General features: G+C 48.0%; 10 protein-coding genes across 10 annotated transcripts; 5 read left to right on the forward strand and 5 right to left on the reverse strand.

Moving 5' to 3' along the window:
- Nucleotides 1-17: 17 nt before the first annotated feature.
- Nucleotides 18-1,613, reverse strand: FSST1_006156 (major facilitator superfamily domain-containing protein; the record flags this gene model as incomplete). Its single annotated transcript, XM_083232498.1, has 4 exons — nt 18-176; nt 235-1,282; nt 1,336-1,439; nt 1,494-1,613. The coding sequence occupies 4 exons, from the start codon at nt 1,611-1,613 to the stop codon at nt 18-20; spliced, it is 1,431 nt and encodes a 476-aa protein (XP_083089586.1).
- Nucleotides 1,614-2,637: 1,024 nt separating this feature from the next.
- FSST1_006157 (amidase signature domain-containing protein) lies at nt 2,638-4,479 on the forward strand (the record flags this gene model as incomplete). The annotated part of the gene is made up of 5 exons (XM_083232499.1): nt 2,638-2,958; nt 3,005-3,416; nt 3,470-4,126; nt 4,169-4,312; nt 4,367-4,479. 5 exons carry the CDS (start codon nt 2,638-2,640, stop codon nt 4,477-4,479), a joined length of 1,647 nt encoding a protein of 548 aa, XP_083089587.1.
- A 425-nt stretch (nt 4,480-4,904) lies between these two features.
- FSST1_006158 (P-loop containing nucleoside triphosphate hydrolase protein) lies at nt 4,905-5,793 on the forward strand (the record flags this gene model as incomplete). The annotated part of the gene is made up of 3 exons (XM_083232500.1): nt 4,905-4,980; nt 5,113-5,142; nt 5,189-5,793. 3 exons carry the CDS (start codon nt 4,905-4,907, stop codon nt 5,791-5,793), a joined length of 711 nt encoding a protein of 236 aa, XP_083089588.1.
- A 211-nt stretch (nt 5,794-6,004) lies between these two features.
- Nucleotides 6,005-7,183, reverse strand: FSST1_006159 (AhpC/TSA antioxidant enzyme-domain-containing protein; the record flags this gene model as incomplete). Its single annotated transcript, XM_083232501.1, has 2 exons — nt 6,005-6,691; nt 6,743-7,183. 2 exons carry the CDS (start codon nt 7,181-7,183, stop codon nt 6,005-6,007), a joined length of 1,128 nt encoding a protein of 375 aa, XP_083089589.1.
- A 1,271-nt stretch (nt 7,184-8,454) lies between these two features.
- FSST1_006160 (methionine aminopeptidase) lies at nt 8,455-9,946 on the forward strand (the record flags this gene model as incomplete). The annotated part of the gene is made up of 4 exons (XM_083232502.1): nt 8,455-8,497; nt 8,554-9,692; nt 9,747-9,833; nt 9,890-9,946. The coding sequence occupies 4 exons, from the start codon at nt 8,455-8,457 to the stop codon at nt 9,944-9,946; spliced, it is 1,326 nt and encodes a 441-aa protein (XP_083089590.1).
- A 1,128-nt stretch (nt 9,947-11,074) lies between these two features.
- On the forward strand, nt 11,075-11,629 carry FSST1_006161 (PRELI-like family-domain-containing protein; the record flags this gene model as incomplete). Its single annotated transcript, XM_083232503.1, has 1 exon — nt 11,075-11,629. One exon carries the CDS (start codon nt 11,075-11,077, stop codon nt 11,627-11,629), a length of 555 nt encoding a protein of 184 aa, XP_083089591.1.
- Nucleotides 11,630-13,060: 1,431 nt separating this feature from the next.
- Nucleotides 13,061-13,491, forward strand: FSST1_006162 (uncharacterized protein; the record flags this gene model as incomplete). Its single annotated transcript, XM_083232504.1, has 2 exons — nt 13,061-13,216; nt 13,270-13,491. 2 exons carry the CDS (start codon nt 13,061-13,063, stop codon nt 13,489-13,491), a joined length of 378 nt encoding a protein of 125 aa, XP_083089592.1.
- Nucleotides 13,492-13,621: 130 nt separating this feature from the next.
- On the reverse strand, nt 13,622-15,357 carry FSST1_006163 (uncharacterized protein; the record flags this gene model as incomplete). The annotated part of the gene is made up of 3 exons (XM_083232505.1): nt 13,622-14,948; nt 14,999-15,252; nt 15,310-15,357. The coding sequence occupies 3 exons, from the start codon at nt 15,355-15,357 to the stop codon at nt 13,622-13,624; spliced, it is 1,629 nt and encodes a 542-aa protein (XP_083089593.1).
- A 1,029-nt stretch (nt 15,358-16,386) lies between these two features.
- On the reverse strand, nt 16,387-17,530 carry FSST1_006164 (NmrA/HSCARG family protein; the record flags this gene model as incomplete). Its single annotated transcript, XM_083232506.1, has 4 exons — nt 16,387-16,637; nt 16,691-17,023; nt 17,071-17,224; nt 17,273-17,530. The coding sequence occupies 4 exons, from the start codon at nt 17,528-17,530 to the stop codon at nt 16,387-16,389; spliced, it is 996 nt and encodes a 331-aa protein (XP_083089594.1).
- A 1,262-nt stretch (nt 17,531-18,792) lies between these two features.
- On the reverse strand, nt 18,793-20,059 carry FSST1_006165 (uncharacterized protein; the record flags this gene model as incomplete). Its single annotated transcript, XM_083232508.1, has 2 exons — nt 18,793-19,427; nt 19,528-20,059. The coding sequence occupies 2 exons, from the start codon at nt 20,057-20,059 to the stop codon at nt 18,793-18,795; spliced, it is 1,167 nt and encodes a 388-aa protein (XP_083089595.1).
- Nucleotides 20,060-21,710: the final 1,651 nt, after the last annotated feature.

The raw sequence follows: 21,710 nt of genomic DNA on the forward strand, positions 1-21,710 counted from the left end.
GACAATAGATGCGTAACTCATGCTGCTTCCTTTCCTACCTCATGCTTCTCATGCTCCAAGCTTTGTCTCTCGCAAGCAATAGTCGCATCCTTCAAATACTTGTGAGTCCTCCAAGTCAAAGCAGCACACCATATAGCCATGGCGATACTACAAGCAATCATTGCCCACATTCCTCGCTAATCACAAGTTAGTATTGATCTCTGAAAGCCATGTTTGCAGGAAACGGAAACTTACAATAAACCAGGGCGCCATCGAAGCACCGTAAAAGACTATACTCCACCAGGCATTGATGACATTACTGCCTGTGTTCATTCCAGCAAGGACGATACCACGGAACATGGCCGACTCATGTCGCATGACATCGTTGCACCAAGCAAAGAAAGTAGCCTGGCACGCATACACGGATCCAGCCCAGTAATAAGCTGCAAAGACAACAGTAGTCGACGCAGGGTTCGTAGGGTCTCTAGAAGCGACGAGTACCATGATGGACGTGGCAATGCCTGTGATGCCGATGAAGTATCCGACAAGATACCGCTTGCCAGATAGGAAATCCGTCAATGTTGCCCAGAACAGGGTAGACACGATGCCGATTGCGGGAACACCACTGGGGTAATTGTTCTTTTGCGCGACGGTGTATTCGTTCGTTGGGTGGTTTTGGAGGAATAAGGCGAAGAGCGCATTGGTACTGAAAGACTCGGTTTCACCAGCAATGATCCAAAGGATAACGAATCCCCACCAGAACCACGAGGTGAGAACCATCTTTCCGTAACCAAAGGTGAGACGGGGACGTTCTTCAGCTGGGGGAACTCTAGAGATGGCGAGAGCTCGCTCTTCCTCGGAGAGGTAAAAAGCGGTAGTTGTGTGCGGCGTGTCAGGAAACAAGAAGTATCCATAAATGGCAACGGGAATAGTGATGAGGCCATCAATGATAAACAACCACCTCCAACCGCTCAGTCCATGGTTGCCATCCATGCTCGAGTGAATACCAGTTTGAATGAACCCTCCAATCATGGTACCAGCCAAGCCAGAAGCTGTAAAGATTCCACTTCTCTTGCCCAGCTCCCGCTCAGTGTACCATGATCCGAGGATGTAGTGCGTGCCGACAAAAGTCGATGCTTCACAGATACCCTGGAAGAAGCGAATGACCATGATGGACTTGGGGCTTTGGACAGAGGCGGTAACCATTGTGAGACCGCCCCAGAGAACCATCATGAGAGGGAACCAGATGCGAGGTTTGATGTATTGCAAAGAGAGGTTGGAAGGGACCTGGCCTATGACATATCTGTGCATGTCAGTATATGAGCTTTGGTGAGAAATGGATGGATAGCAACGTACCCAACTGTAAAGCAGGTAAATATTTGGTTCAATTGATCACCCTCGAACCCAAGGTCCTCTTTCATACCAGAAACGTAGGCATTGTTGATGTTGTTTCTATCAAGCTACCAACAAATTAGTATCATGATTCTTTTAAAGGTCAGAGAGAGAGGACTCACATAGTTGACGAAATAACTCAGACAGCAAAAAGTCAAGATGAAAAAGTCAATCTTTTGGACCAGACGTCTCTCGCCTGGCTTATAGTCCACATGCAGGTAGGCCTGCAGTTTTGACAACATTGCGAATGACTGGTGGCGATGGATGAAGATGGAGATGGACGCAAAGAGTAAATGAGAGGCGCTATGATGGACTACTTATACATGTCCCATGTATGCAGGTATAGGTGCTGAAGATCTTTGTAGTAACTAGATAGTCGGGGGTTGGTTGTATGTCACCAATTGAGATAGCCACCGATTCATTAACTCATTGTACTAGTCACATTCTCTCAATCAGCTCGAGTTCTTTATAAGTATCAGCGGGTTTAAACTTACATTGCAGGGGGGAAATAAAGTAATTGATAGAAGGTCTATCCGATACCGCGGTTTAGAGAAGTTTTTAGGTGGAGTTATCTGCCGAACGATAAGCCATCAATTTGCGGGGAAGCGATCGGCTAACTCAGCAGGTGATAGTGAAAGATGGCCGCTATAAAAGAGTCACGCGAGATAGGTATACTTATGTAGGAGTCTCTTATTGATTCATTACTCTTTTAGGAAACGAATCTATCGGGTGCAGATAACAATCGCAGTATCCTTGTTTCTTCCCCATGTTTTAATGCTGATATACGGATAAACAACAAGTGATATCTGATAGGTAACTAAACCTGTACCCCGGAAACTGCCAAGTCCTGTATACAATTGTTCCCAGATACGGACCTACTGTACGATGATACTCGGTATGATTGTGTTATTGGCCGAGGCTACCAGACTCGTCAGACTCCAGAGAGGGGGTGAATGATAGATACTACACGACACTCTGATACGATATATCCCATCTCTACAGTTCCATACCTCGATAAGACTAATATTTCCTCTTTCAACGCAACATCAACAACTCTCCTCTTCCGGAAAGTAATCAACCACTAGTCTCAAGTCCGTTATATCCGTGTCGATAGTAGCCCAAATAGGAAAGATATCTATTATATCACGACTATCATCGTTGCGGCATTGATTTCGTGATCAGTCCAGCTTTGGATTTAAGCCGCCGTTGATTCCTCTTGGCTTTCAACAAACACATCACACTATAGACATACAAGGGCCTTTCATCATGACTCTCACCACTACCACAACCACCACCACAGCCAAGCTCGACACTACTCCTTCATGGAAAGACATTAGCACCAAAAAGATCGAGGCTCTCAACTCTTCTATTCCTCAAGAATGGCGCATTCCACAAGATCTTCTTCCCCCAGCAGACCAAGAAGATGTCACAGAATGGCCAGAGACATCACCGTGGTTCACAAAGGATGAACTCACTATTACATCTCTAACTGCCACTGAACTCATCCAGAAACTCGCTTCTGGCACCTTCAAATCTGAAGATGTGACCAGAGCATTCTGCAAGAGAGCCGCAGCTGCTCACCAACTTGTAATTCATCGCCCATCCAACTCTGCCATTAACTAACATCTTGCAGACCAACTGTCTAGCAGAGACTTGCTTTGACCGCGCCATCCAAACAGCACGTCAACTTGACGAGCACTTTGCCAAAACAAAGACGCCCGTCGGACCTCTCCACGGTCTTCCCATCTCCCTCAAAGACAACTTCAACCTTCAGGGTCTTGACGCAACCGTCGGTTTCACAGGCCATGTCGGCGACTCTGCCGAGTCCGACTCTGGCCTTGCAACGCTGCTTCAGAATGCCGGCGCTGTCTTTTACGTCAAGACGAATGTCCCCACAGCCATGATGATTGCGGAGTCCGTCAACAACACCTTTGGACGAACTGTGAACCCCAAGAACAGAAATACTACTAGTGGTGGAAGCTCTGGCGGCGAGTCGGCGCTTATTGCCTTTAAGGGCAGTCCCTTGGGTGTTGGAACTGATATAGGTACTTCCAAACTCCATCACAACGCTGAACTACATACTAACAACTGTCAATAGGAGGATCACTTCGTATTCCTGCTGCTTGCACTGGTCTCTTCACCATCCGGCCTTCGTCAGGCCGTTTCCCTGTCCGAAACTGCCGCTCAGGAATGCCCGGCCAAGAAGCAGTCCAATCCGTCAACGGCCCTCTCGCCCGAACCATCCAAGACATCCAATTCTACAGCAAAGCCGTGATTGACGCACAACCCTGGCTCGCTGATCCCAAATGTGTCCCCATCCCCTGGCGACCAGCCCAACTACCCGACAAGCTCAAGATTGCATTCATGTGGCACGATGGTCTTGTCCTTCCAACACCACCCGTCGCTCGAGCCCTCCGAGTCGCAAAAGAGAAACTGGAAGCCGCTGGACACACTATTGTAGAGTGGGATCCCGTTGACCAAAAGGAAGGCTCGGATCTTCTTCAGCGCATGTTTCTAGCGGACGGTGGACAGACGATTCGAAAGGTGCTTGAACGAACGGATGAGCCGTGGAGGCCTGAGATGGACGGTTATAGAACCGCAAGAGACTTGAGTACATCTGAGATGTGGAAGCTTCAGCTTGAGCGAACTGCGTTCCAGAATAAGTATTTGGATCGATGGAACAAGGCAGGTATCGATGCTATTGTATGCCCAACGACGCCTTACAGCACTGGAAAGAACGGAACATTTAAACACGGTATGTCTACCACTCCTTTTCAGATTCATATACTGACTATAGAAGTTGCTTATACGGGCGTGTTCAACGTCGTCGACTATTCCGCCGTGTCGTTCCCTACGGGAATCAATGTTGACAAGGGCGTTGATGTGCTGGATTCTTCTTACCAGCCTTTGAGTCCATTGTGCAAGTCTGTCAACGACGATTGTAAGTACCCTGTCTTGACTTTCATGACGGTCATGGCTAACTAATACTCTGCAGACGACGCTGCATTAGTGCACGGTCTACCAGTTAGTCTTCAGATCGTTGCGCGCAGGCTAGAAGAAGAAAAGGTATTGGCCATGGCCGAACTTGTGCATGAAACCATGATCTAAAGGAAGTCAAAGTCCAGATACTACACAGATAGATAAAAGTGACACTTCAGGTTACACACATATGCACATCAGAATCCAGGCGTATATTCAAGTCTTGTAGTAGTAGAAAGGTTGACCTCCAAGCTTTAAGGTACAAAAATAAATAGTCCAAGTGGTATATGTTAGTCTACTAATTCTATCACTCATGCTTCTGGCGGCCAACTTTTCTGGTACCCTGATAATATTGTATTCTCGATCTATCAGTTAACGTCAAGGGTGTTACTAATGTTGGTGTAACGGCGTATTGGGTGGGGAGCTCTGATGTAACGACGTGGGGCAATGCCTTGCCGCGGGGCACATCTAAGGAACGACATTCGAACTTATGAGAGTAACCCTCTTCTCTACAACGTGCAACTCATTCTCATTATATACCCTCGTACTAAGAAATGGAGAACCAAGTTGAGAAACTCGTCGAAAAGGCGTGGAAGAAGTATGAAGAGACGCCAAAGGATAAGCGACTATGTAAGTACCCTCATGGCAGTTCAGCGAAGATCGCTCTCATGAGAGTTGCCGTAAACAACATCTCAAGTTAAGATCTCTTAAGCAATAGTGCTGTTCGTCAGAAGTATCGAAACTCATGGCTGATACTCGTAGTGATTGGCGTTGCGGGTATCCCAGGTTCAGGTAAGTCAACCGCTTGGCATATAAAACAAGATACTGACTCTCCAAGGCAAAACAACATTCTCACAGATCATCACTGATAGAATCAACTCTCGTGCATCATCTTCTGATCCTTCTTCACCTCCACCAGCAACCTTTGTTCCTATGGATGGCTTTCACCTCACCCGCGCGGCTCTTTCAGCCATGCCCGACCCTAACACCGCCCACTTCCGTCGCGGTGCAGCCTTTACCTTTGATGCCCCCAAGTTCCTCACTCTAGTCAAGTCTCTTTCCAAGACACCCATCCCGTCAGAGCCTGTCCTGGCACCGTCCTTTGACCACGCACTGAAGGACCCTCGAGACGATGACATCGTTGTTAAGCCAAAGCATCGTGTCGTTGTGCTCGAGGGGAACTATCTTGCCCTTGATCAAGATGTTTGGCGGGATGCGGCCAAGTTACTGGATGAGGTGTGGTTTGTCGAAGTGGACTTTGAGGTTGCGAGGAGACGGTTGAGGGAAAGGCATGTCAGAGCGGGCATCGTCAAGGATCTGGACGAGGGTGATCGGAGAGCCATGGAGAACGATCTTGTCAATGGTAAAGAGATCATCGACTTTAGGCTCAAGGTGGACGAAGTGATTCAGAGTCGCGAAGATGGAAGCTGGGTACATGAGTAATGGTCTTGTAAATAAATGCTCATACGTTCCATTGATAAAGATCTAGGATATCTCATCCAATGCCCCTTTAAACCATCTCTTCATAACGTCTTCTAAAAACACAAGCTATGCCATAAATAATAAATAAATCCCTACTCCAGCGCTGTAATAAAACCAGCAATGCTCCAAATCGCTCAAACACAGCAGCGCGCTTTGATACACGGAAACCGCATCACGTCTCGTCAGATGTCCTAGATCTTTCGGCGCTCAGCTTCCTGATCTCCTGTGCCATACTGCGTCCCTTGCCCTTTCGAGCTGAAGTTACTGAAGCGCGGTTCGCCTCTCGTCCAGCAGGAGCGGTCTGGTCCAGTCCCAGCACCTCAATAAGCTCAGGGATCTCAGCATGATCGCGCGTAGTCTTCATGCGATGACACCACGTAACTCTCTTCTCTTCATTTCCGTAGTCGTCAGATCCTGGTTCTCGCTCCTGGGCCTCCTCGAATGCGCTGATGGGCTGCGCCTTTTCATTTCGCGGTGTTGTAACAGGCGTGAGGATGTCTTGTGGCTCGAAAAGGAATTCGCCGCCTACTTGACGTTGATCGCCCATCTTGAGAACGTTGCCGGTGGGGATCTGCTTGACGCCTTGGATGATACTGCCCACAATGCTGTGAGCCATGCTTCGGCGCATGTATGCAGGTTTGGCACCCATTTGCAGTGTCTTTGACATGCCGAGGCTATCGAAAATTGACCTTGTCGGGTCGGTGTACACGGGGAAGCGACATCCTGTCTCGTTGACATACATGTCGATCAGAGCGGGATCGCCACATCCTATGACAGCGATAAAGGTGCTGACCGGTAGTCGCAGTAGAGCTTCGGGGGTTACGGCTTCGGATAGAGAGCGGAGGAATTCCTGGCAGTTCTAGAAACAGGATCAGTAAGTAATTCCACTCAACAAGGGATTATGACATACGCCACAGAAAAAGTGCCTGACAAAGATGATGAGCACGCGACGTGCGACATTACTGCCAGTGTAAAGAGTCTTGAAGGGATGCGATTTTCCATGGCGGTCAAGAACGATGTATTTCCCAATCTTTTTCAGAGTCTCGGGGGAGGGAATATCGTTGTTTGTCGCAAGCTCTCCCTCAAAGTCTTCGGGCTGTGACTTGTCGATCTTTATCGGAGATGGCGGGGACTTGCTCCTGGTAGAGGTAGACTTCTTCTGAGGCACTGAGCAAGTGTCGCAAATAGGAGCTTCGACCTCTTTGTTGCCTGCGTCTTGGGAAGGTCGAGGAGGAAGAGTCGGTGTTCGTTCAACGGCAGGATCCTTGGGTGGGATGCCTCCCACTGGCTTTCGCTCAATGGGAGATTTGGAGGGTATAGAGGGCGGAGCCTCTGTGTGGTTGTCGGTCATGTTGTCGTCAAGAAGTAGCTATTCAGACTTGAAGAAGTTCAGAGCTATAGGGGCTACGTCGAGCAAGTAGCTGAGGATTAGGTTCAGATTTAATTGAGGTCAAGAACGGATGGAGGGGTCTCGAACGGCCCGGTGATGGTGTGGCGCCGCTAAGCAAACGGGTCTCCAGCTTATAAGGCACCGGCTGCAGTGGAGACGAAAGAAGAGGCAAGAGTCGGCGGTTGTGTTGTCGTAAGCTTGATACGAATGGATGTGGCTTTGTTTGGTTCACGAGGTTTTCTGTCTGAAGTTATCACCAGATTAGAAAAAGAAGGGGGGCGATGACAGCTTGTTTTAGGTTCACATGAGAAGGCGGCAAAAATGACTCCGGGCAGGTATTGGTGGCCAACGAATGGAGGTCAGTGAACCCCTTGTTTGGTTTGACGATGCCCTGGATTTCAGCAGTAATGACTAGCTTGTTTTTGGCTGGTTGTGAGGTCATGGACAGGTTTGACAGGGGATGTCTTTGGATACCCTGTAGAAGTGTCGTGAAACAGTCATTTACGATTCAAGACTTTTTTGTGAGACCATGTTAAATCTTTGCTTGTATGTAAGTGACATATAAATCTCTATCCAATGAATAAATATTTTCTAAGATTTACTGCAGGGTCGTGGCACAAGGAAAAGATCAGCATACAACGCCTAGGCGGGACTTTCAACAAGACACTAGGGTTGTCTTGACAGGACATTTATCGGTTGGTGACCTACTGACCAGCCAAGCTGTCAAGTGCTGTTTGGTGATTAAAATACCGTCTCTCCGCGTGTATAACTTGTTATGATAGATCATAACAGCGACAAGAGCCGGTTGAGCAGAGATGAATGGATTTGATCCAGGAATGGCCACAATGAGACAAAATGAAAACCAATCTGGCTCATTGATGAGCATGCAGCCAATGTACTATTTTAAGTACATGAAATATTACTCATTAATAACCAATCCATCTCGTCAAATGCGACCATCTTCTCACAATGTAACCGCGCGTATCATTCAAAGTGCCAACACCAATGAATGCCCAATCCACTTTCGTCATGTCAAAATCTGTCAGCGGGGAGTTAATCCGACAGAAAAGAATGCGCGCCAATAGGGACAAAGAGTGTCCAGCTTTTTGTGTCTGTTTTACTAGTGGGGTGACATCTTCCCATCCAGCCCTCCCACCAAACTCTTCCTTTTCGATTTGCTTTGTTTTTGCTTTGCCGTGCAGAATTGTCTCTCGTCTACTAGGTTAGCCAAGATGGCAGCTCAAGTCCCCACTGAAGCTCTCAAGGAGCTCAACGGTACGTTTTGCACCTTTTGCAGTTTGAATACAGGATTGACATAGATTGCCCCGCAGTGGCCGATGGCTCTCAGAAGCCCGGCGCGAACGCACAATCAAACACCGACGCTGCCGGCGACGAGCATGGCGGCGATGATTCCGAAGACGAAGCCGATGGTGCCGCCCCTGGCGAAGGTGGCGCCAAGAAAAAGAAGAAGAGAAAGCCCAGAAAGAAGAAGAAGAACCCTACCAGCCAGAGTGACCCTCCTCGAGTTCAGGTCAGCCAGCTGTTCCCTAACAAATCCTACCCTCCCGGAGAGGAGGTCGAGTACAAGGACGAGAACACCTACCGTACCACCAACGAGGAGAAGCGCCATCTCGATAACCTCAACGCCGACTTCCTTGCCGATTACCGCGAGGCTGCCGAGATCCATCGCCAGGTGCGCCAATGGACTCAGAAGAACGTCAAGCCCGGTCAGACCTTGACCTCGATCGCCGAGGGCATTGAGGATGGTGTTCGTGCTCTTACCGGACACGCTGGACTGGAGGAGGGTGACAGTCTCAAGGCTGGTATGGGTTTCCCCTGTGGTCTTAGTCTCAACCACTGCGCCGCGCACTACACTCCCAACGCCGGCAATAAGATGGTTCTGCAGCAGGAGGACGTCATGAAGGTCGATTTCGGTGTCCACGTCAACGGCCGCATTGTCGATTCTGCCTTTACCATGTCTTTCGACAACAAGTACGACAACCTTCTCCAGGCCGTCAAGGAGGCCACTAACGCTGGTATTGCCGAGGCTGGTATTGACGCCCGCGTTGGCGAGATTGGAGGTGTTATCCAGGAGACCATGGAGAGTTTCGAGGTTGAGATTGACGGAACCACCTACCCCGTCAAGAGTATCCGCAACCTCACGGGTCACAACATTCTGCCTTACAGCATCCACGGCACCAAGGCCGTACCCATCGTCAAGAGTAACGACCAGACCAAGATGGAAGAGGGCGACGTCTTTGCTATTGAGACCTTTGGCAGTACCGGTAATGGATACGTCCGGGACGATATGGAGACGTCGCACTACGCGAAACGAGGAGACTCCTCACACGTTGATCTGCGCTTGAGCTCTGCCAAGTCGCTTCTCAACGTGATTAACAAGAACTTTGGCACCCTGCCTTTCTGTCGCCGATACCTGGACCGTATTGGTCAGGACAAGTACCTGCTTGGAGTATGTATCTCGTACATAAATTGTGGAATGACGAACTAACTAACGGTCTTGCAGCTTAACAACCTGGTCAACGCTGGTATCGTCGAGGCGTACCCACCCTTGTGTGACAAGAAGGGCTCGTACACCGCTCAGTTTGAGCATGTAAGTGAACCCTGGATAACTAGTATGCGCTTGTGATGATGACTGACATATTTTAGACCATTCTGATCCGACCCACCGTGAAGGAGGTCATCAGCCGTGGAGACGACTACTAAACAATATGACGAGAAATACATGGAATTATAGTGACTGTGAGATGGATGGATTCTGAAATACGACTCTCCTCTTTCTATGCAGACAATGTAAATGGATTAGGCTAAAAATATGAATTACGTCGAAGCAATAAAATGTGTCTTGCGCTATGTTATTGTAGACTATCATGCAAATGAGACATTGATGGATTTGATAGGATCAAGTTGATTGTTGGCATTATGCAAGTTATGCGTTGTTATGTGGACTGTAGTTGTGACTCTTTTCTGCAAGCAACATCCCCTCAGAGATTATGATGGCTGCAAGATTCGATCGATGCATGATGAAATGTGCACAAATGAGAAGATATGTCACTGAATGCTATTGGTGATGTATCGATTCCTGTACATTCCACAAGTATCCGTGTACAGGACCCTGAAATTGATATGATTTCAGACCGTGTTAATCCCTTCCCGATCTCGCAGGACTGGCCAATGCTCGAGACTTGATCACCAACACTTAGCTTCATAGTTCTCCGGTTTTTCCCCATTATTGACGCACTCGCCACCCTGTGGCACAGCTTTTGCCCTCCCAGGCTCTTGTCTCTCCCCTCTTGATGCACGAGACCAGAACCAGAGGTCCGACCTCCTCCTGCAAGCCGGACCAATAAGATCCTCCTGATATCCCGACCCTTTATCGCGATCGAGAGTCTTTTCTCTATAGAGTTAGTAATCAACCATATCGGGTTTAGGTAATTCTGCGGGTGTGCTCGGGCCCCAGAGCCGACGGCCGGCGATAGCGAGTGAGAATGCTAGAAGTTCCTTTTTTCCCTTTTTTCACATGGAATAATTTTGCAAGCGGTCCCCAATTAAAAAGGCCGCATCTCCATCTGCATCTTGACTTTGCTCATCTTTACCCTCACGCCCGTCACTCCATCGCCACTGGAGATCTTGCTTTAATCCTCATTTTCTGCGAGTGATATAAACAAGGAGGAAACCCTCATTCATTTTTTCCAACAATTCTGCATTCACCAACTTAACCTTCATTTTTCCTCATCAAAGGAATATCAGCCTCTTTTCCAACATCAAAGAAAAAAAAAAGTTTCTTACTCCACCACCACACGCGAGCGACTTCTATCTCACGCGACCGTCACAATGAAGGTCTTCAGCAACAGCGTCACCTACAACTACTCCTGGGACGAGGTGTCCACAGCCAACTGGACCAAGTACGGCCCCTGGAACAACAAGTCTGAGCATGTCATCGCCGTCGACACACTCTCCCGCGAAGTCGACCCTGCGACAGGTATCCTCCGAACCGAGCGTCTGATCACATGCAAGCAAACCGTCCCCGACTGGATCAAGACTATCATCGGCGGCACCGGAGATGAGAGCTTCATGTACGAAGCCAGCTATGTCGACCCCGTCAACAAGACCGTCACCATGGTTAGCCAGAACTTGACATGGAGCAACCTCGTCAACGTTCAAGAGGAGGTTGTCTACAAGCCTTTCGGCGACCACCAGACACAGTTCATTCAAAACGCCAACATCACTGCTCTGTGCGGTGGCTGGCAGCGAATCAAGAACAGCATCGAGGACACAATGGTTTCCCGCTTCCGCGAGAACGCCGTCAAGGGCCGTGAAGGCTTTGAGCGCGTCTTGATGATGAGCCGCAAGGCTTTCGCCGAGGAGAAGGCTCGCCAGGTTCTATAAGTGACTCTTTTTGTGTCTCCGCACTTATACGAATCACGTCTTATCTCCGACATGCATTTCCTTATCTGCCAAGGAGGGGACTTTGTACACGACACACAGAATTCTCCACTACTCACCGCTACAACCACACTAACGACGACACGGCATAAACGGGCGCGACTTTTTAAAAACGGAGAAAGAGGAGAAAGGCTTGCAGCATTTTACAAGGCGTTTAGACGGTTCTGGATTTCAAAAAGTTTTATACATCAAAAGACCGGTTTATTGTTTATTTGAGCATCATCAAAATTAGGATGCTTCACTTTTGTTATTTGGAGTTCTTAGGACTATACCCCCCGGTCTATTAGACAGTTGAGAGCACATGAACCCCGAGGAAATGCCTCGGGTTCATCGCCTAGAACGGGCTTCTTGATAGAGTCACTGATTAGAATAATTAATCATGAAACCTATTAAATCAGTCATTTACTCATTGTTCCATCATCGTGATCAAAATGTCATCCCATAACTGATGACCAGATACTAATTCTCAGCCGCGGCAATCAGGAAGATAGGTTTTCTCAAACATAGTCTCCACGGCTGAGCCGATCTCACACACCATCATCTTGATTCAGCCACCCATACATAGATTCATCGCTTCTTGACGGTCTTTGCCCGGCATTCGCTATGTTCTAGAGCCGAATCCGTTCCCATCCGGCCGACAAACAACGGTGGCTGCAACCCCTTTCTTTTCCCCCGCATCGACCGAAGAAGGTGGGCAACTAGGAAAGTCTAAAAAGAGATGAGCATGGGATTTTGGGAATGCGATGCTTTTATTCTATGTTTAGATTGGGCTTGGGATAAAACTCTGTTTTGGCTGCTAATTTGTATGAGTTGGGTGAGAGCTGTAGCTGAGAGTTATCACTGTACAGTATTAAAAGATTGCTGAAGATTAAGACAAGATTCCTTGGTTAATTAACTCTAATGCTGCTGTTTTATTCTCTTTATTGTCTGATTATAAAAGTCATCCTTGCCTACGACTTGCTTGGTGGCTATATTAATTTATAATGTATTTGCTTCTTTGACGAAAACATAATCTGCTTATTTGGATTAATATAATGCTAAATATTATCCGTATTTCGTTAATATTCTTCCGCTAAATAAGTTTAAGATTTATATTACAGGACTTTCTTAAACTTTGTTACTCTCTTATTTACCTAAGTAAACGCTGGCTCTAGTTACTCACTAATCAGTAAGAAACCTAGGTGGGTCTGTCCCATCATAAAATCAGTTCAACCTACCCTGCCCTGGAATCATAAGAGATAAAATCAGTAGGTCAATTTAAGCCTCTTAGCCTATAGTTCTTAGACTATTTATTTTTCTACCTAAAGACTTAGGAGGCTAATTTTTTTGCTACCCACAAGCCTCTATCCCATCTCCTCAATTCTCAAACCCAAAATGGATGAAGAAGACCCTCTTGCCAATTTCGCCTTCGCAGACGTCTCCTCCGATGAGGCCGACGAGGTAGACACAAAGTCCCGCCGAACAGGTCAATCAGAGGAGGCCTGGCGAGTCATCCAGAAGGAGTATGAGGCCAAGGTCGAGAACGGCAACGTAAGGACCTCTGTCTACTCATTGACGATTTAAAACTGACGTTAATTGGATAGATATACCAGAAAGTCAAGTTGCCGCTAGGTCCAGGAGCCTCCAAAATGGATATCCAAGAGGTTATTCATGCCGTTGAAGAACACTACTTCTTCCGTCGTTATAAAGAGGCTGAAGAACTGGCAAAGGAAATCCTGAGTATAAGCACTGGCCTGGATAAAGACTCACAACAATTATTGCAAGCATACCAAGACAAAAGTTATCAAAAGAATAAAACACCTTAAAAAGCTTCCTCAATTACTATATCTAATTCTTTACACTTTCCGCTATACGCTTTTTTGCCTCTTCATTCATCGAAATGTCTCTAAAACTCCATTCTCTCCTCGTTCAGGAATCGGCGAAAGGTCCTGAGCCCTACTTGTAAGCAGCGCGAGGTCGAGGGCCGGTAAAACTGCCTTCGTAAGCAAAGGGCTTCTTTGCGAAGCAAGAGGAACCTAGTCCCTGGGTGGCTCCGCGCCTGGAACGCTTGTTGGAGCTCTCGACCTGCTCAGGAGCTTGGGTAGCCTTGCCTGGTGGCTTCTTCCCAGAGAGGATCAGTTCCACATCCACAAATGTTCGAAGCATGGCAAACGCAGCCTCTCGTTCCCTCTCGCTACAATCCTCCAGGAAACCTTGGCTCTTCCACTGATCGAAGATCGCGTCTTCGATCCCTGCAATTGTGCCTGCACAAAAGTTACCTTCGGCGCTGAAGTACGCGAGGCATCGTCGAACAAGTGCGACCATAGGGTTCACAGCCGCTTGAATTGCCGGCACTTGCGGGTTGTTAGTGCTGTCCCAGTCGTCATCCATAGGGATCAACTCGGTGTCTGTTGGGGTTTGGGTTGGGACCACGTTCTGAGGAACGATAGTAGATACCGTCGGGGTTGAGTCGATAGTGGCCGTGCTCGGACTGGAAACTATGACTCCAGTCACTACAGTCTTTGAGACCTTAGGAGAGGCCTTAGAAGAGTCCTTAGGAGCGTCCTTAGGAGAGTCCTTAGGTTCTGGCTTCTTGTGTAGCAAGACAGCCTTTTTGACACTAGATAGACAGGCTTTGAAGACCTTGACATGTTCATCATTGTCGAACCGAATATAATAAGGTCTTTCCTGCGTTGTGGCTTGTACCTTGCAGTATGAACCCTCAAGGCTTGGCTTGCAGAGGTCCAGGACGTCGAGGATCTTATCCCCCTTGAGCTCAGTGCAAAACACCAGGAAGCCGCCGTTCTCTTCATGGACCTTTAACACGACTGAACTGACAAAGCCAAGGGCTTCGTTCTTGCCCGGAACAACCTGGCAATATCCGCTTCCGATGATAGTTTCCACGGCCTTGGAATCGAAACCTTTTTGGTGAAGGGTAAAGCTCAGGACGACTCGTGGAGTACAACTTTCCAGAGGGGTACTGAGAGGAGCACTGGCCATAGATGATTCGTTTCCAGAAGTACCGGTTGATGGACCGTTGCTGGATACGGGCCCCTGGACAGGCTTGGAAACCACACCTTGAGAAGCAAGCGAAGGAGTTGATGCGTTCTGTAGAGAACCCCACTTGACTGTGATGGGATTGTTAATGGGGCTTTTCTCGACCAGTCCCACGACGCATTTTTTCCATCCTTCTGTCGGTGGTTTAAAATAATCTGCGATGCTGTTTCCATTGCCGTGTGCAGAAGTCTCGGGCTTGCGGGGAGGAATGCGAGGGGGTGGACCACTGCGTAAGGTGTTAGAAGAGAGTTGGCATGCTTTACTTATACGGTATACCTTTTAATCTTGTTGCTAGAGAAAGCTTCTGCCACCCGGCCTTTGGCCCAAGGTCGCGCCTCGATCTCAAGGCCCTCCATCTGTCGGCTCTCATCGTCCTCGATCTTGGCACTCCCCCATTTGTGTATGAGCTTAATTTTTAGATGCGGGTCGATGTTTTTGGATCCGTTGTTCTTGTTAGGGGCGAAGGAAGGGCCGCGGCGGGCTTGGTTACTCAAAGGTAGCTCCTCCTGACGGAGACGGCCTAAGTCGGCCTAGGTATCAAGAGTTAGTTTCTCGTAAATAGGAAGAAAGAAGAAAATAAGACTTACGAGGCAGGCTGCCCGGACCATAGCTTCATGTTCGATGTTGTCACTCATGGCGGCGACGTGTGCGTAAGAGAGGCGAAAGAACAGTAGTCGGAGCTCTAGTGAGACCACAGTATGATGAAAGAAGAACGAGGTGAATAGATGAAGGCACAAAAGAAGAAAAAGCTCAAGGAAGCTTCAGTGAGAGAAAAAAAAAAGCACACAAATGCTGAAGAATGGGGACTGTTTGTTCCTTCTTTCTGCGTCTGCAAGAACCCGGCAGCGGCGCCTAGCCGAGCTGCAGATAAGGGAGAGTGAATAAAGAGAGAACACTCTAGAAGGAACGGAATAACAAATGAACAGTGGATATGTTGCTTGTTGGAAGAAAAATGAAACCACTTTGGCTCCTGTATTGTGATGAAGGAGTTGTGTGGTGGTGCAGGAGAAGAAGAGATGCAGGTTCCTGCCCCTCGTGGGGGAATTTATAACCACGCAGAGTAACCCGCCCCGGTGCCTGTGAATCACAATCCAAATAGCAGCTGCCACAGGGGCAAAGAAGTAAAACTTAGGGAGCAATGGTCCAGGAATATCAAATAGAAAAAATGCTGAAGAACAAAGGAGTATGTATGTATATGCTCCCGGCTGAAGCCTATGTTGACACTTGCACAGAAAACAATAATGGATGATACAAGTGATTTTGTTTGGCCTGATTCAGTTGATCTTTTCATAGCTTTGTTTAGGAGTTTCTAGACCCTGGCACACCGCCCAATGTTTCTCTTCTAGATCACTTCTGGAAAGACAGCATTGGTTCAATAATATGCAGCCTCCCGCGTAGGAAAACGACATTTCACAAGCCATAGTTCATCCCCAAACTTACTTTAGTACCTCCCAGATGCAAGGTTACCCTAGTACAAGTTCGGAGACGCCGTTTGAAAGACATAAAGGTATTGTTGAGAGATGACGAAATCAAATTTCCTTGGAAACGACTATCCAAACCGACCAACTCATGGCTAATGATGAAGTGCTACAGATCAAAACAGTCTGGACCGACTCTAGTCAACAACAAACCATCATGGATGCTCAGAAGTCCTATTTTATCCTTCAGAAAGTAAAATACTTCTGCCAGAAGCGCTCCAGGGTCATGAGCTTCCCATCACCAGCCCCTTTAGCATCAGCCGCCCTCGCCTTGAGATCACCAGCAGGGGCGAGATCATTAGGAACTCCGTAATACAAGCCGCCAGAATGCTGGCAAAAACCAAACATGTACTTGACCGTTTCGAAGCCTGGATCGCCATATGTCTCCATCGACTTCCAATCTTCGATGGGCACGAAACGCGCTTTCTTTCCAGTCACTACCGAGTGATTAGCAAGGAGAAAGGGGAAACTGGTCTATGAAGAGACATACCTTTTTCAAATTCAGACACAAGCTTCTGAGGAGTCTCGCTGGCGCTAATGCCTTGGACTAGACGTCCGTTGTACTTCGCGGGATCAAGGAAGATACCATGGACGAGGTCACCATAATCGTCTCCGATGGCAATGAAGGGGATCTCGCCATTACCACCCCAGTGAGGGATGTGCAAGGTCAAGTATCCTTCGTCATCAGGGCTGAAAGGGAACCCGCCCAGTGCAGGTGCGAATTCTTCTACCAGATGATTTTCAAAATACCAACCGGGACTGACGATATTGACAGTTTCAAAGACGCCTTTGTCCTTGGCGTACTCACCGATGGCGTTCTTCGCTGCAAGAAGTTAGCACTATCGATGAAGGGAAAGAGAAATAACATACTGTCGAAAGCACGAGCTGGAATAGCGCCTTCAGTGATCTTGGAAGCAGAGGCCATACCGCTGTACACGAAGTGAGCCACACCAGCTTCAGCGGCAGCATCTGCAACATGCTTGCCCACATCAAGCTCAGTAGGCCCGTCCGGCTGGTTCATAGACTGCATACCGTGTCAGTGAGAGCTCGCCTGCTGACCATTTTGACTTACAGGATCATCCGAGTTTGTGTTGACGAAAACGCCCCAACTGCCCTTGAACGCCTCGACCAGCCCATGCTTGACAAGGCCATCAGCCTTTACGACTTCAACGCCCTGACTGGCTAAAGCCTTTGCCTTTTCAGACTCAGGGCTACGAGTGATTCCACGGATCTTGAAGGCCTGGGACTTGTTCTGGAGGAGTGACTGTACAACACTCCCACCTTGGGAGCCAGTTGCTCCAAAGACAGTAATGAGCTTGGAAGAGGTCATGATGGTGATGAGTAGAGGAAAGTATAGATATGTTTGGTATAGTTGCTTGGATAGATGCTGATTTCTACATTCTCATCCTCTAGGGATACGGCCGTCCTTATATACAATCATCAAACGTCAGAGGCCATACGATCCTAAGACATGCTTTCAGCTCAGTCACGTACGAAGTTGTGAATAAGTGATCTCGGGGCACGCGGCCGCCGTTATGGTCGGCAATACAAGACATGAATTATCCCGACCGCCCACTTTCAGCTGCTCGAAAGAAGAAACGACCAACCAAAAGAGAGATGGACTTGGTAATCATCCGTCTCTTGACGATAGCGGTCATGGCTTGCAGTAAGCCCACTTTCACGGTATTCGAGTCTAGTGTGGAGATTATTAATTCCGCTACGGAGAGCTGAAGATGGAGATGGCTGCGGAGGAGCGGACTTGTTGGTGGGACGCTAACAAGGCTGGGACAATGATACGATTAATGATATTGTCTTGGCACTATGAGTCTATTGACGTCTGATTAGAGTATGTCGAGTAGTGGGTGTATGGGGAGGTCGTAAGGATAGGAATGCATGTAATCAATGTTTACTAAACACCACAAGATGACGACAATGTACTTTATTAGTCTCCAATTACGAGCTCGTCGTTCACCAGCAGAACGTCAAGCATGTTCTCTATCACCGGTCTGGTGGTCTAGTGGTATGATTCTCGCTTAGGGAAAACCCTATAGCATAGCTTGCGAGAGGTCCCGGGTTCAATCCCCGGCCAGACCCTTCCTTTTGCTGTTTTAGCATCCAAATTGCCTTTGTTCTTTTTACCTTTGCCAGATGAGGGAGGGAGGGAGGCTCTCTTGTTTACGAAGAATCAAAGAAGAGTGTGTTCTCCTTATGAATACCGACTAAATGGAATTAAATTTTGTGACGTATTGTGTGTGAGTCAACTCGAGTTCATCATATGTTGCAATTTCTTACCCTATTTCGTTCGTAGTTGAGACAACAACAATTTAGCAATCAATAAATAGTCAAGTCATCCTTGCCGACCCGTGACTGCGTTCAATGAAATTTCAGATAATGGAAAAAGTTTGTCCTGGTGTTTTATTTAACGTCAATTCACATTTATAAAAGTCATTCATTAAATATCCAATACCGAACCCATCCATACCCAACTAAACACTCCCTTGACAAACTCCCTGCTAAGTGGGAAGACCAACTTCGCGGTATAAAAGCTATACTGCTTATAAAGAAAAGAAACCAAGACCTGGTGCCTGTGTCTTATCGTTGACGAGAATTATCGGGCAGTTCCCACCTCTGAACACTTTCGTGCGGTGTATAAGCATTCGCTGCATTCGTGTACCCAGGCAACTCAGGAGGTCTCGCAACACCCGACATTTCTACTCGCGCATCACGACCATCCATTTCTAAGTTTGGTCGCCAACCCTCACCAGTCATCTCATGCTGTCCTGCTACCTGGATAGGTGGACTGGGCGTCATGTCGGGAAAGGGGTGTACCTCGCGGCCAGCAAGCTCACGCTGGACACCAGTACCAGACAGTTCGTTGGTTTTTGACAATGAAGAAACAGAAGAGATCGTTGAGGCACCGACTGGCTTTCTTGGAAGAGTGTCCCTTCTTTCTGGCGTAGATGGAGAAGCGGCGACAACGGTAGGACCACCGCCAGTGGTGAGTGAGGTAAGGGGTTCGGTAGGGTGAGAGAGTTGAGCTCTGCGTTGTCGTCTTCGACGGATGAACCAACATGCAAAGATAGCGCCGGCGATGAGAGCGACTACAGGAACTGCTACACCGACACCAATCTTGACAGCGGAACCGCCATCATCATCATCATTGTTCTTGGCCGATGCTGGAGATCCGTCCTTGTTTACCCAGTACGTCGAGGTCGCATCAACAATTACTAGTAGAAACGTGTTAATAAAGTAATCGTAAAGAAAAGCACAGGAACAGTACCTGAAGCAGCAGCAAAGGCACCGTCACCATGAGCAGCAGGAACTTACCCTGCGTCCTGACAGCACCATCCTCTGCCGTCTGCGTAATGACAGTCATACGAGTCGAAGTAGCATCGCCACCAGAGTCGGCTGTCCGACTGGGTCTCGCATTACTTCCATCATCACTGCTTTCTGCAGTAGCCGCCTCCGAAGCCTCTTCTGTAGCTTCTGCTGGGTTATACCACTCAGTGGCACCTGGCTGCGTGAATCCCGCACCCATACAGTAAGAAGCATAGTACGACTGCATGGAAGTCAAGTCTCTAGCGCGATCACCGGCGGAGCACAGAGATGTGGCACACTTGGACATGAATCTATCGGCCTGGGTAGCCGATGCCGCTGCCGTAGCGCAATAGCAGTTGTTGTCATAGGGGTCATCGCAGCCCATGGCCCTGCCCATGTCGCTGAGGACGGTGTAGTAGAGACATTTGCTGATACATGTGTGGCCAATATTGTCGAGGTTGGAACTGATGGTGACACTTTCAAAGTCGGCGGATAGGGCAAGAGGGAAAGAGGCAAGGAGGAGTGGGAAAAGGCGAACCATGGCTACGAGAGTTGAGTCTCCTACAAGGAGTCGTATCGTTTTGCAGTGATCTCAGATCTGAAGGGATAAAGAACTCGAAGACGAAAGCAACACTAAACGATAAACTGGGGACCATCGCTATATGAGTTCGGCAGACTCACCAGGAAGACTGTCTTGCGGCACATACTTAACCACACCGTATCTCATGCCCTCCTCCGTCTTGGCTTTCACTAAGCCTAGCCAATTTGAGGTGTAAGTCGAGGATCGGCATTGAAGCCATACCCGCCAGAGCATGCAGTTCTACATCAATGCCAGGGGTAAGAGGTTTTCATTGGTGTCTTTGAAAAGATAAAGTGTTTATTGGGTGATGAGCTGCATGAGCTGAATGGTGTTGGCGGGTATTGGAAGGGTCACGATGGGATATGAAACCGCCATCTGCAAGGTGTCTACATAGGTGGGAGGAGGCATCTGAGTCACTCACACGGCAATTGGGTTTGTATTAAAGTCTAAGTCAGGGTCGAAGTTTTAAAGAATCGCGCATCTCTATTATGTTCTATTTGAATAGCATCAATATCGTCCATTGAAGTGGTCAATTATTGATGATAAGTTCAATCTGAAAGAGACGATACTGGGAGTAAGGTCGTTTGCATGTCTGCGTGATAGTCATTGGTCCATGCCAAGAAAACGTTGGCAATCTGGTGCGGAAGAGAGATTGAGACGATGCCAGGATGAGATATGTAGGGAGTTCAGCCGCAGTCAACAAGGGACGGACCGTTATGGCTCGGCATTGGTCTCTTGAAGCATTCAAGACCCCCCGTGACCTGAGACCCCGGCCATCTTTATGTATTTGCAATAATCCTATTGGATGCCGTGTCGGGTTGTCTGTTAGAGGGCATTCGTGTGTTTCTCAAGAGAATTTGATGTCTCCGTAGGTACAGAGTAGGCAAGGCAGTCTTGAGATTGAAGCGCTTCGGTGTCCAGTGAGGGCGACAGGCCCATCTTGACGAGGAGAGATCTACAATTTAATCTACAAAAGATTCCGAAGATTTATTGTAAGTAGTCTCTGGTTGATTCTCTCTGCCCTTCAACTCAGATGGTTTGTTGGGAGTTGGTGGTTATATTGACTTGCTTTGTTTAAGCCACAGCTTCTAGCATCACGATCGTTTCCTTGGTCTAACGAGACCGAAAATTGAGTAGAGACGATCTTTCCTTCGAATCTGATTTGTACTTATATACTCCGTAATAACATATTTATGGTAGCACGCACTTTCTATCCGACCCTGCATTTACCGTTATATTGAGGGGTCCTGTGGCGGTCGGAATAAAAGACGATAACCAGTACATTCTGTTGGATTAAGCTCTTTGACTTTGAACGTCTCCACATTGATGCGGGGTCGGGGATTTCAGCTTTGCGAGTACTACTATGTACAGTAGAGCCACGGTACAGCAGGTGCTGTGTGCCTTTTGTAAGATCTGTTCCAACAAGTTTAATGGAATGGAACAGAGAGTCTATCTCGTTAGGTCGTTTACGGATACCTATCCGCGTAAGGAATGGCAAAACGCTTGGGGCAAGACTACGCAAAGACAATCGCAAACCTGAATCTTGGCGCAAGGGGGTTTCTGATTGACAGGTCGTGGCGCAGTTCAAAACCTGTGCGGCATTTCTATAACC

Source organism: Fusarium sambucinum, chromosome I (genome assembly GCF_050947815.1).
Source record: "Fusarium sambucinum isolate potato_lamoka chromosome I, whole genome shotgun sequence".
Taxonomy (NCBI): Eukaryota; Fungi; Ascomycota; class Sordariomycetes; order Hypocreales; family Nectriaceae; genus Fusarium; species Fusarium sambucinum.